This window comes from Haliaeetus leucocephalus, unplaced genomic scaffold, assembly GCF_000737465.1.
Source record: "Haliaeetus leucocephalus isolate CR32 unplaced genomic scaffold, Haliaeetus_leucocephalus-4.0 Scaffold808, whole genome shotgun sequence".
NCBI classification, from domain to species: Eukaryota; Metazoa; Chordata; class Aves; order Accipitriformes; family Accipitridae; genus Haliaeetus; species Haliaeetus leucocephalus.
The window spans coordinates 5,167,269-5,182,254 of record NW_010973244.1 but is presented as its reverse complement, the minus strand read 5'-3'; the positions used below and the strand labels follow the sequence as shown (position 1 = coordinate 5,182,254).

Genomic DNA, 14,986 nt, shown 5'->3' with positions numbered 1-14,986 from the left:
GGATCTGAAGTGGTCAGACCTGGATGAAGAACTCAGAATTCCAATATTTTCAAAATTTCCTTTACATGCTAGTTTTCAATTAATAAAACCTATTGTACTGCAAACCTTCAAACTTTTTTATCTTCTTCAGTCACAGACTTTGAATTAAATTGGTACACGCATTTAAATTGGAGTTAATACTTAAATTGATCAGCTGTCTTTGGCTGAATCCTCTAGGGAAGTTCTGCGGAACTCACTTCTTGGACTGTGCTTGCTTTTTAACTATTTTATTTGCATAATTTCATGGCAGAGAGTGAAAAGAGTACCAACCTCCAACAGCATATGAAGAGATTCTTTTAGTGCATTCTAAAGCAGAACTCAAGAGTGCATAGCTGTTTAAGGGGCTAGTGAAATTTCGAAACCACTTTAGATTAGGACACATTTCTACAAGTGGCATGTGGTAGTGTGAAGTTCTATGTTGTTCAAAGCAAATGTGGGTTTACTGTACCATAGAAGTCCTGTGGTGTTTTCTATGAAACTGTAAAGCACTTAGTTCTAAAATGGTATTGAATGAAAGCAACAACAGCTCTTTTTTTCCCCACAGTCCAGGAAATGTCCAGACACTCAAAGCCATTTTGTACTTTTTTTGACCTACAACTTGCTCTGCATTTTCAAAAGGCTTCATTTTTAAAACTTAGCAAATCCCATTAAATTAATCAAAACTTGAAAACATCTTATGTGGCAAATTGAATTTTCATTATTCTACTGATTTCAAGGAAGTTACACTAAATGTGACTTTATTCAACTTAGAACTCTGAAGTACTGTCCAATTTTTCCAACTGCATAAAGCTATTCAAGCATTTCTAATATTTTTATTATTCTGCACCACTTCCATACTTTCTAGAATCCTTCCATAGCAGTCTTAATTGCCACAAACCTAGCCAATACTAGCACATTAGTTTCAATTAAACCAACTCCAATTTGAAAACAAAGTAATTAAGCTCAACAATTATCCCTTCGGTATATTTTTGTTGGCTGACATAAGCCTTTCAGCTACTGTATACACAGTGTGATTTGGATTCTCCATCATCTCCTAAAAATCTCTCTGTGCTACCCTCTTCCCAAGCAGCTTTCAAATTCCACAATCTTTCCACAGCACTGCCGATTATCATTTATCTCCACCTGCTAAACTCTGATCCTCTCTCACTGCCCCCAATATCTTTTAAACCCTTCCCCATCTTCTTCTGAAGAGTCTGAAACTGATTTGAAGAACAGCGATGTAAACAGAGAGAAGCAGCATCTCCAAAAAAATTTTCATAGCTTGAAAAAATTATCAGTGGAAGCAATAAGCCTTCAACGTATATTAATAAGAACTAGTCCATTAAAAAGCAAGAAAGAGAGGAAGAATGAAGTAATCAGTAACATGAAAGAATGGACTTATAAGAGAATGAAGGAAAAAAGGCAGAAAAATTAAAAAGCTAAAAATTAATTAAAAACAATTGTTTCCTTTAGTATTGAAGCTATACACTAAGAAGCATATTTTTTCCTTTGCATGTTTTTCTTTACAAAGTTACTATTTAAATACTACAGTTTAAAATGTACAGTGTATATTGTGAATATTTTGAATCCTCCTATCCTCCTGAAATGCCTATTTTTGGGAAGAGATAACTCTTAGAAATATTTGAACAAGTTTTACTACCAAATTATATATATGTAAAAAAGAAGTATTCTGATCTTTTTGAAAATCCTAATGATAGTAAAACATATGAGTAAAACATAGTAGCAAAGTATGAGGGGAAAAGCATCAAATAAATTTGTTAAGTTTATTTATAGAAAGAACATCACACAATAAGACAACATACAAAGCATTTCCCTTAAATGTTAACATGGCCTATTTGTGTAAATATCCATATCCCAGTAAAACTCAATCATCAGAAACAAACAAGAATTTGTGGTGTTGATAATCCAGGGATTTTAATCTGTATTTAAATTTGATACCAGTTTTTGTAGGTTGGACTTTTTATTATAGAGTAATAATATTGCATTTTAATTAAAACATAGTAAAACTACAGAAATGACAAGTTTATTCATTTATATAGGAAGAATGTGGGGAAGTTCCTATGCAGAATTTATTACTAAACTCTTCATCATAGACTCTGGCCAAGTGTGGCCTGTTACTGCAGCCCTGTACAGCCCAGCACAGACATGTACAGGCTTAGGCACTCCTCTGGCAATACCAGGCAATACCAATTTTGATACCTTTTTTTCAGACTTCTGTCACATTATTTTTGTATAAGAAAATACACAACAGAACAGATCCCTACTTTCTCCAGAATGACAGTAATCCCAGTCATTACCGTTTCTTAAGTTTCTCTTTAAATAATCCCTTTAAGTGGATTATTTAAAAGCCAGAGAGAGACAGAAAAGGTTGCTTGCTGAAAGTCCCCTTCAGCTTCATTCAAGAAACTTATTTCTTATTAATTACAGATTTTGCCCTTTGATACAGACCTAAGCGAGCTATTGCTTACTGTCTTGGATAAATTATTATACCAGGAATACACTCGCAAGATGTTCTGTGACTTGCAAACATGCTACTCCTTTAGTTTGTAGGATCGTGAGTGATTTACTAATTTTTACTGATGAAATACAGAGGCATTAGGAATAAAAGAGCAGCTAAAAAGATGCTCACCACCCTACTCCAATAAAATGTCATTAATAATCAGTCTTAATACAGGAGAAAGGAATTCAGTACGGTCCATGTTTCTGTCGTTAGTGTTGCACTGCAATTAATCTGAGAGAAATCTCAAAGAATATCCTGAAGTACAAGAGAAATTATTTTAAAATTTGTTTTGATTATGCTCAACTTATTTATTCAAGATTTTGTCAGCAAGAAAGCATTGTTATTTTTCAGTCATTGACAAAGAAGAGGAGCTATTCTATTATCATTCCTCAGTCATATCTCTGAGCAAGGATTACAAAGTTTGGGAGATGGAGAAAAAGAATCCTTTAATAGACTGAATTGACAGGAATTTTTCTGTGTGTTTGCTCTTAAAATATAGATGGACAGTGAATTCCTGATGAAAAGGCATATAGTAAAAGGATTACCAAAGTTAGCATGACATTCAAAAAAACATCAACCCTTTTTCTCTTTCTCTAAGCATTAGTTCATACAGCTGCACTTCTTTGAATAAAAATGAATCTTGACAACAGTAATACTATGAACATAGGAATTGCTTACTTTTTTTCTTGTGTTCACTGGAATCCATACAAAATACAAAACACTAATGGTCAGCCCACAGAGGACGCCAAGTGATCTGACATAATGGGTTACTGGATTATTTTTCTTTTGTCCAGATGTTACTGTACAATATGAAATCTGCATGTGACTCCAAAGAAAAGTAGACCTTGACATTGGGATGATGCATGCAAACATGGATCAACTACCTAGGCACTTCTCACTGAAGTATATGTATATATTCAGTTGCTCCACTTTAATAATGAGCCAAGTGGGTATTAGGAAGAAGTTCTGTGGGTAAAACTTTAACTTTATCAGAGGAAAGACCTAATTTGGCCTTTGGCAGACTTTCAGTTACCAATCATTATCCTTCTTTCTTTTTTCTACGTTCACAAAGTCTGGCTGGTGTTACAGATTTCTTGTACTTGAACATGATCGTGAACAACAGAGCTGGCCATCAGGCCAGAAATCAAGGTGCAGTACTAATCAGAGCAAGAGTCAAGATTTTTTTTGGTTCAGTGCTCTCTGCTTAGCATGGTAAATGTTGATCTGCATTGACCATTAAGGACTGCCACATTCAAACACACTTTGCACAGAAATCTTTAAACAAACAGAACCAAAAGTCCCAATCCAAACAAAACAAAACAAAACAAAACAAAACTCTCATTACTTCCAACTCCTAACATTTGGAGATTTTGTTACAACATTTTTAGATCTGTGGGTGAAAAATTGGCATAGTGGTGCAGAGTATCATCACAGATGAGTTATCTTATATGTCTGGACAATTTTTTTGGTCTGCTTGCAATTTCAGATGTTCTGGAAAAGAAATTCATTCAGTATCCCTTCCAAACATTCTTGCTACTTGACACAGTGCTTTGCAAAAAAATGAAAACACAGTCCATGCTATAGGAGACAGATGATTAAAAAGAAAAAGAAGCTTTGATCTGTTACTCCTGTGTCATTCAAGAGTAACACCACTGTAAATGCTATTAAGATTTTACAAAAGTGTATATGAAATCAGAATATGTCACAAGTATCAGAGGTAGAGACACAATAAAACATCAAAGAGGAATGAGTAAAGGGGAAAGAGAAAAAAAGGCAAAAAGAAATTTTGAGATTGACTAATGTTAGCAGAAAGCAGATTATTAGTTCTTAAGGTGATGGGAGAAAAGATTCTGTTTAATAGTAAAGCATGTTCCAAAATACAAATATTTTTGTGGATACAATTTAAAGTTGGTACAATAGATTAATTATAGCTATTCATCTACGCAAGTGCTTTGGTAGACATGTCATTTTAAAAATAGCTTGACAGGTAATAAATAGGTCTTGAGTTTATGAGTTAGTAAGATCTATCTTGTAAGTTACATGTATGCAATTGCATATCTGTAGTTTAAACAAAGCATCATCATTGCTGTTGTGGCAATGCACAGGATCTTAACAAGTTGCAGGTGAACCCCCACTATTAGCTGTGGAGCATATGTTTGCTTTACAGAGTCCATGCTGACTACCAAAACACACTAGCTATTTCCGCAAAGGAGTATTGGGTAGGCTTCCAACAGAAACTGGTATAATGTGTCTTTTCTAGGGTAACTGAGATAGAAACGTGTACTAATCAGCTGCCACTTTCTGAAACTCATACTAGTTCAGCAGCTAAGTTGGTAACTGATTCCAGATGTTTAGCTTCTGCTTCTGAAATGCTGGACTGCATTTCAATCTTTTGCATCTTATTAGCAGCTCTATCTTTATAATTGCACTGGCCAACAAATGCCCAGATTCGAAGTTTAAATTTCCACCAGTAGATATGGTAATCGCCCTTTTTTTTCTTTTTTTTTAAATCTGCAGATCCACTTTTCCACAAAATATGGTTATTGATTTTTTATTCCTATTCCTATTAATCTAGTTAAATATCTTTCCCACACCTTATTCCAAGAATCTAAGGAAGTGAACATGAATCATTTTTGCTGTCAACACAAATTCCTTGAAAATAGAAGCTACCATCCATATGCCTTTTCAGTAAAATATGTCTACCTTACAGAAAATCAGAGATTAATTAAGTTTTTTCATCTTCTCACATTGAGCAAATCTCACTTAACAAAATATTTCAACAGATAATTGAAAAAGGAACTTGTTGAAGTAATTCCGTCTAAGAAGTGATCATTATCTGGAGGCCATTTCCTTCTATAGAAATACCTGTATGTATATAGATTTCCACAAAGAAATCTACAGGTACGTATGGCTCATGCCACGAGCACATGAAGGCACAGAAGTTCAAGGGGACAATGCACTCTCCTCCCCCAGATTATAATAGCAATGATGTTACGTGAACCTGATTTTAAAATATGTTGTACTTTTTGCATACTCGCTTTAATGTTTAGTAAAACTCCATCCTCATACATACTCAGGCAATGCTGGCTGGTCTAAGCGACATTGTTTTAACATTAGAAAATGTATGCAGGCAGAATATGAAATCATTGAAGGGGGTTCATGGGAAGAATGGGTTATACTATAAGGAAAATGTGGAAAAATAGGGAAAATGTATGCGGAATTATTCACAAGGTGAAAAGGGGAAAATATTTCAGGCACTCTTTCAGAAGCAATTCAGAAAAACATTTTAATATATTGATTTGATAAATAACATCAAGCATACATACATAAAAAGTGCAGTAAAAAACATAGTCAAACATAATCCTGGAATAAGATGTATTTGGGGCTGTTCATACCTCAAATAGCAACACATATGTTAGTAATCACACCATATCCATTCTCAAGTTCATATGCATTCTGCTGTGCTCCAGAGGTTTATCTGATGAACTCACTATGAAAAACATGTATGATATAGAGGGTGGGATCTGATAACATTACTAAGAACAAGAAGTATTTCTTACAAAGGAGTTCCAGTACTTCCAAACTCCAAACACTAACTAAAGGCTGCTTAAAGAGGCTCCTGAGAAGCAGAAAGGCTTTCCAAATGTAAAACCTAATATAGAAGATACAGCTCAATGCCCCAGGCTGTCAGCTGGGAAAGCTCAGGTTAGAATTTAGGAAAACCTAACTATAACCTTCAGATAATCAGTAAAACTCACAGCCTCAAGAAATGGAACAGTATCATCTCATCCATGAAAACAGGGCAGGCAATGTTTCAATAGAAGTTGAACACTTGTCTTCTTATAAGGCAATGCAGGGCAATGAAGAAAAGGCCAAGAGAAGTTCGTAACACAGAAGGGAATCACAGAATCATAGAATTGTTTAGGTTGGAAAAGACCTTTAAGATCATTGAGTCCAACCGTCAACCCAACACCACCATGCCCACTGTCCTGAAGTGCCTCATCTATGTGTTTTTTGAACACCTCCAGGGATGATGACTCCACCACTACCCTGGGCAGCCTGTTCCAATGCTTGACAACCTTTTTGGTGAAGAAATTTTTCCTAATATCCAATCTAAACCTCCCCTGGTGCAACTTGAGGCCATTTCCTCTCATCCTATCAGTAGCTACTTGATAGAAGAGACCAGTACCCCCCTCACTACAACCCCCTTTCAGGTAGTTGTAGAGAGCGATGAGGTCTCCCATCAGCCTACTTTTCTCCAGGCTAAACAACCCCAGTTCCCTCAGCTGCTCCTCATAAGACTTGTGCTCCAGGCCCTTCACCAGCTTTGTTGTCTTCTCTGGACACACTCCAGTACCTCAAAGACTTTCCTGTAGTGAGGGGCCCAAAACTGAACACAGTACTCGAGGTGCAGCCTCACCAGTGCCGAATACAGAGGAACAATCACTTGCCTAGTCCTGCTGGCCACACTATTTCTGATGCAGGCCAGGATGCGATTGGCCTCCTTGGCCACCTGGGCACACCGTTGGCTCATATTCAGCCGGCTGTCAACCAGCACCCCCAGGTCTTTTTCTGCCAGGCAGCTTTCCAGCCACTCTTCCCCAATCCCATAGCGCTGCATGGATTTGTTGTGACCAAAGTGCAGGACCCGGCACTTGGCCTTGTTGAACCTCATACAATTGGCCTTGGCCCATCGATCCAGCTTGTCCAGGACCCCTCTGCAGAGCCTTACCCTTGAGCAGATCAACCCTCCCTCCCAACTTGGTGTCGTCTGCAATGGAGCTCTTTCTTATGATCTTTTCGTTTTATGCACTGGAAAGTACCATCTTCTCTGAATTGCATATGTTTAGCTTGATTCGTCATACAGTTGTTCATGACACACATTCATCTCAGGAACGGGAATGAAAAAAGAAACACTGGATATTTTTACTGCATCTCTGAATAAGAAAAAATACTCAGAGTAATGTGAATGCATTTAGAATATGGGTGAAAGAGAAATTCTTGTCAAGACACGCAATTATATACCATCTAGATCCATTCTGTCTGAGAAATTAGTAAGCTAATATTTTCGGTCATTGATCAAGAAAGATGACTTTTCCCCAGAACAACCTCAGTTCATGAAGAAGAAATGCCTCTGACTGTTTCTGTGAAAACAATAACCATGAATGATTTTAAACAGTTTTTATAAAACAGGGTTCAGTACAAACAATGGTGTAATTATTACCTTCCTCTATCTTTCTTTTAAGAAACAAAGTTAGTGAATCTTTTCCCACAACAGGCAGAGTACATATGCAGAGTGGGTATGAGAAACAACCAGTTTGGAACATTCTGCTATAACTGCAAAGTTAAAACTCAAACGCACTACTTTTCCTTAAAAAGACAGCAAAGAAACTAGGGCTCAGAGCATTGCAGTTACACTTTCCATAGAAGATATCTAATATTCACAAAGCTCTTATCAGCTACTATTATTTCTAACAAACACCAAAGCAACATGTACCTTTTCCACTTAGTGATAACTGGATTAAATCTAATTCCTACACAACAGCAAAGGTAATTGGAAAATTAGCAAAAATAGTTTACCAGCTAAAAAAATGATGAAGTGAAACTAAAAGACTCAGTGATCACAGTACCAAAACAACTTAAAGGAATTGCTAAGAGACAAGCAAAGGTGCAGAGTGAAACAAAGACATGAGAGAAGGGTGTATTAATACTGGACTGGAAAAATGACCTCTTAACTAACGATTTACCTACCTAACATTTACTTAGGAAGACTGCTATGTATTTCATGAGAAATATTTAACCTATGAATTAATGTCTGCTTCAGTTCTATAGCAACATGACAACGACTAAGGAAAAAAGAAATCTCCAAAAGCTGTTGGTTTGCACTTCTGGGACATGAGCTTGTAGATCAGAGCAGAGCAAGGGCATTGTTCCTGCTACCCTTGTGCTTGAAAAATCTCTAGAAGTTGAAATCAGCTTTTCTAGAACACTGACAGAGAAGAAAGGATCAATCAATACATTTCTTAAGGCTGGACAAGATACATGAAAGCTTACAGGCATGTTTTCTGAAAGAACATTGAGAATTGAATACTGAAGCCTGAGCAAGTTTTGGAGCAGCTTCCATTCATCACTGTAGGACTGCAGAAATCCTATTCCTCTCTCAGACTCTTTTTCAAAACTCTTATTAAGCAGGAATTGTATCTGCAACTAGCATTCTAGATCAGCTAATGTCTAGCGATGTGAAAGTTTATATATAAAGTTCTGATTTGGATGGCTACTTAGGAAAAATACCATAATGCATTTTTTAACTTTGTTTTTATCTCAGTCTACCCATAAGTCTTATTTACTACTGGTATTACAATTGCTTTATTGTAACTAAAACAACCAAACAGCAAATTAAGTTTTCTATTTCACCTGTTAAACTCCTGAATTCATGAAGCTGCTGTCTCATTTCCTCCAAAAACAAACAGGCATGAAACAGTAATTCATGTACTGCAGTAACTCTGCTTTACGGTTTTCATATGTTGCCTGCAGGCACAATGAATAGGAATAAAAATTGGAACACAACACCAACAGATCTCGTTCTGTTCTCTTTATCTATGCTTTTAGCTCCCACACTCTGATTATTTGTTACAGCTCCTACAGCTCTGGGAAATGACAGACTCATAGATACTGTGAACACAGCAGCCGTCCTCTCTTCAGGGTCTCATTCCCAGCATGAAGGGAAGAATGGCAGAACCAGCATGCTGTTCCCTCCCCATTTCGGAGGCTGAGATCAGTGGCCCATGGAGAATTTTATACCAAGGAAGTCACAAGCAGGTGTTATTAGGAAGTCTAATGACAACAGTGGATGAAGATATGTAATTTTATTAACTAGCATTCTGCATTCTATTAGTATATTGTATCACTGTCCTCTGTATCACTTTGTTTCTTATAGCAAAGAAGGGAAGCTTCCTATAAAAGCAAAGTGATTCTACAACCTGCATTGTCTCTTTCTGTCGTTAACCACTGGGCACAAAAGAACTTTCTTCTATCTCCAAGTTCCTGTTTGCAAATGAGGGAAATGTCCTATCACCTCCCGTACCAACTGGAAAGTATACAGGCACTGCGAACTCAGAAAACAGCTAGCCTTCTGCATGTCTTCAGTACTAAACATATCATTATCTTCTCAAATTGGAAGTTTCCAAGGAAACAAGAAAAAAAGAGGATATGAGGTGTAAATGTAAAAGATCAAAACAAAACAAAAAGTCTGATGTTTATTTTTTTTTCAAATTTACATATACAAGTACACTGTTACTAAATTGCAATTATGATCCATGGGCTTATCATGTCACTCATTTATTAACAGTAATAGTTACTTGGATTGCCAAGATCAAGCCTCTGTCATGCTGATAACTGCACATTCACAAAGGAATTCCTGTTCTAAAAAACGTATTATCTAAATAGAGAATACAGGAATAAGAAGTGTCGGCCTCATGTTGACCAAACTGAAGAAAAAAAGAAAAATTAAATAAATTGTTAAAGTCATAGAGGAAATCTGTATCAGAGTCAGGAACTGAACACAGATCTCCTCAGTACGTAGTCAATTGACAAAGACTGTGAGACAACTGCATCCACTGCAGGCTCCCTGCTTGAAAATGGCTTCCCCAGAAATTTACAGGGTACCTATAGATTTATTGTCTATTGTGATAACGTGTTGTATTTTCAGCAGAGGTGTCTGGTTTTGCGCTTTCTTAAGAAAGTCACCAAGATATCTTGACTAATTTTGGTTTTCTGATGATCTTTTGTTAAAGCTTTGAAACAGACCCCTAGGTCTGAACATAATTTAAAACATATTGGGCTACAAGTTCAAAACAAACAAAAAACCCAAACCTAAAACAGTAAGGAAGGAAAATTGGATTTCCAGATAGTCTTCACTTACTACTAGACAAGGACTGTTCATCTAGCTTTGAGCAGAAAATTGGACCAGGTGACCTTCTGCAGTCCCTTCAAACCTGAATTATCCTATAATCTTATGAGATTCCCGTTTTCTGGTATGTTTTCAGAAGTCACTTATGATTTTATTTTACAGAGAACATCTTATTACCGGCTTCCCTCAGACTACGTGGAAAGGAAATGGCATTCTGACCTGTAAAATCACTCCTAATCCCTATTGTTGGCAATGATTTTAATCCGTTGTCTGGGATGTACATGTTATTTTGCTTGGATTACGGAATGATTACGGAAAAAAAAAGACATTGACTTGAAGGAATAAAGACTCAAAGTCTGAAACTCAGAAGAATGAGAATTCTCAGTTTGTACAGACTGCTTTTCATGTGTTGCTCTCAAAGCATGTGACAATAAGAATTCTTCAACCACTGTGCCTGTAGCCAAAAAAACCCCACAACAAAACAGGTTTATTAATATGAAGGCTTCCCACAAACAGAACATTTTGATGCTATTTCCACTGCATAACCCCCCCCCATTTAAGCTATTATTAGCAGCAGAACACATATTAGTGCAATTGTATGTACCTATACCTTGTCAGGAAATACAGAACTAAAAGCAGCAAAGCTATAGTTCACTGATGGCTAATCACTTGCCATTAATAGATCAATAAACAGCTTCAATCCTGACTTGTTTAAATATGTTAACTGAGCAATTTCTCCGTGAGAAGGAATCATGTTGTAAAGTGACGTGATCCCCAGGAGGCAAAAAGGTGAAAAAGTTGAGTTGCTGCACTTTCTCCATTTTCTTTGTTCTCTTTCATGCAATTTTAAAAAAAAAGGACTAGTCTATTCTTAGTGGTTACTTAAACATCTGAAAGGTGTAACGGAAAAGTTGTGACCTAGAAAAGCACCTGTGGTCAAGGCCACAAATGCTACCCTGATCCCATGAAGTCTATAGAGGTTTTACCACTGGCTTCAATACAACCGGGATTCTGCTTCCTGAGGAATACAAAAATGTTGATTTTTTTTTTTTGATTTTTTTTTTCATTTCTTTGTGTGGGCACCATACTGCAATGATTTATATAGAAAGCTCTGTGGTGGAAGAAGCCACATGAATACTTGGAGCTGTGCTGTGAGATGAATAGGGGGTCATAATATATTTACCAAATCAGGCAATCCTCAAATAAAAAAAAAAAAAAAAAAAGAAAAGAAACAGAGAAACGTATGAAAAATTAGTTCCTTAGCTTGGAAGCCATGCACTGAAGCCAAGGACACATAGCTTAGAAAGAAAATGTATTGGCGTCTTCCCCACTAACACACAAATCTCTCCTGTGCTATGTGTACAAACCATTACAGGTGTTATGCAAACACTGCAGTGTGATTTTTTTCTTACTGTCTAGGTTAAAATGGTCTGCCTTTGTTGTTTCTTTCTCTCACTTAAAGGAAGAAAACCCACCTCAGAACGTCTCCAGAAACTCACTTTCCAGACCAAAAAACTGGCTTATAAAGAATTTCTAAGAGAAGTTATCTTTCCATATAAAAGGTAAAAACATAAAGAAAGAGGGATTTGCAAAATACATCCAAACATTTCTAAGTAACTTAAAAATGCAAATATCTGGAATTGATTTTTCATTAAAGAAGTTTTCAGTAAGTTATTATTTTGTGTGCTGCTTAATTGTTCTTTTAAACCTAGAAGCTAAGGCAAATGTCTGCAGTTACAGTATATATTTCTTTTATTGTAATATAAATACATACTAACAAGTACAACTTGGTCCTGAAATAATAGTCTTACACATTCAAAGGGGAATTTAACAGTGCTCTGTGAGCTTTCTATGCACTTTATCTCCAGCTCCATCCCCAAGCAAATTTACCTTCTAAATACCTGCCCAAAGATACATCCATATACTACTTTTCTGAAGCATATGCAAGCAGGGAGCTTGTATCCGTCGGCAGGATCTAATCACAATACTTCTAATTATGAATGTGATTCAGGATCCTATACATTAAGGCCCAAGAAAGAAGAAACAATTTTCCACTTTGCAGATTCTTTGTGCTACAGTAAATTAAGCAAAATAATAGCAACAGAGACAAACCATGCATTAGAAATAGTTCAAAAACAGCAGGGGGGAGGGAGAGGAGTAACAAGCATTACAGTATCTATTAACTAATGGAATGCTTATGGAAATAAGGATAAGATGCACATGCAAGCTAAATGAATCCTTATCTACAGCACCATAAGAAAATATACCAAAATAAATTCATGTGGGGAAGCAGCTTAAACTGTAACACTGTAAGCATCCAGTCATTAGTTTCATCTGAAATGCATTTTAATTGCTCCTATCACAATGAACTGATTTCACAATCATGAAAATGCGTTGTACGTTTCCACTTATAAACCAGTCTTCATTAAGAACCATTAAAGGTTTATCTATCATCAAATGCTATCATACACAATTAGAGCATAGATAAAGTACTAGTTTCTAAAACTGAATTCCTTCCTCATGTGCTGTTTTAATTATGCTGGAATAACTAATACTTCTGTCTTTATCAGTTACAGGTAAGACTTGTTGAGGAGGCACATATAGCAAGCAGTACTAGGACTGTTCTCTTCCAGTAAAGCTACACAGCAAAAAGAGAAACTTATAATGAATCTACTTGTAGGTAATAGCGTATCATATTTCTCACACACCACATTAGTGACCATGGCATTCTCTACAATATGTAAGGCATCTGATTACCCACACTCTGTGTTTAAGAAACTGTTTCAGAGGTATTAGTGCAAAAATTCCAACCCTCATTCATCCAGTGCCCTTGCTGACTGTAGCATATGAAAACTGACAACCAGAAAAACAGGATAAAGTTCAAAGCAATTTTTCAATGCCTCTATTGATTAAACTTTCGAAGTTACCCTGTTTACCAAAAGCCTCCTGCTTTAAGGAGCAACAGATCTGAGAGAACACACATATTTGTGGTGCAAGAAAATTCATTTTAGTAGGAAGCAAACAGGCAAAATTTCCTGAGAAAATAAGTTCTTCTGTATTTTCAATTATTTACCTCTTTGTGAACCTTAATGAAGGAGAACAAAGAAGTATGTTCACTGAATTGACAGGTCTGACAACAATACCTGTTGAATTGTTCAGATGAAGTTCTTTAACACTGTATTTAATTGATATCCCATTCTCAGCCTACCTGGTGTATTCAGCAGCCGGGACATCTTGCAAGAATAGGAGATAAACTGCTCACAGTATTCAGCACTACTGGTAATGGCAGAAATCTGGTCCATCGTTGCACTGTAGTTGAGCTGCAGTACAGATAACTTCTCCAGGCTGTTGCCTCCCACAGAAGTCTGCATTTGCAGATCATGGTACACAGTTGTCCATACTTTATCCTCTGAAAAAGAGGAGAAAAAGACAAGACAAGAATTGGTAAAGACAGACAGTGGAACTGAAATAAAATAAATCTAGGCCTTTGACAAAAGATAAAAATGTTCTGCAAGGTATTTTTTGAGGGGGTAGTGGAGAAGAAGGGCATTGCACATGAGAAGTCATCATGTTAAGAGCATAGTTCCAACAACTATGAAACAATGAAAGGAAGAAACCCAGATTGCCTTTGTAGTTTTGATAACCAATATACTTTGTGAGGAGACTTCCTTGAACAACTGATGTTAATACTGACATATGGAACTAATAAGGATTAGCTTTGATCAGAAATTGATTAGGAGGACACAAGGCTGATGCACTGAAGTTTCAAGGTTTCTATGTGAGGAAAATTCACTGTGCATGGTGTTGTGGTTTCAGCCCAGGCAGCAACAAAACACCACGAAGCCACTCACTCACTCCCCCCCCACCCCCGGCCACTGTGGGGTGAGGAGAAAATATAAAGGCAGGCTCGTGGGTCGAGACAAGGACTGGGAGGGATCACTCCCCACTTATGGTCACGGGCAAAAGACAGGCTCAACTTGGGGAAGAAATAAAATCAATTTAATTGAGTACAAATCAAATCAAAACACGGACACTAGGAAGTAAAACCAAACCTTAGAACACCTTCCCCCACCCCTCCCTCCTTTACAGCTCAACTCCACTCCTGGTTCTCTCTACCTCCTCCCTTCGAGCAGCGCAGGGGAACAGGGGACGGGGCGTTGGGGTCAGCTCCCCACACCTTGTCTCTGCCGCTCCTTCCCCTCAGGGGAGGAGGACTCCTCACTCTTCCCCTGCTCCACTGTGGCGTCTCTCCCACGGGAGACAGTCCTCCACAAACTTCTCCAACGTGAGTTCTTCCCATGGGCTGCAGTCCTTCAGTCACAGACTGCTCCAGCGCAGGATTTCCCATGGAGTCACAGCCATCTTCAGGGGCAGCCCCCTGCTCCGGCGTGGGCTCCTCCTTGGGCTGCAGGTGGGCATCTGCTCCCCCACTCCCCTCCATGGGCTGGGGGGGGGGCACAGCCTGCCATCTCACCACGGGCTGCAGGGGCATCCCCTCCTCCAGCGCACCTCCTCCCCTCCTTCTGCACTGACCTCCG

General features: G+C 37.6%; 1 protein-coding gene across 1 annotated transcript in view; it reads right to left on the bottom strand.

Moving 5' to 3' along the window:
* The window catches only part of CNTNAP2 (contactin associated protein-like 2), a 1,206,765-nt gene that overhangs the window by 327,849 nt on the left and 863,930 nt on the right, over positions 1-14,986 (bottom strand). Inside the window, exon 13 of the mRNA XM_010581816.1 lies at positions 13,657-13,857. Within this exon, the coding sequence (XP_010580118.1) occupies positions 13,657-13,857 (201 nt within the window). The remainder of the gene's footprint in view (positions 1-13,656; positions 13,858-14,986) is intronic.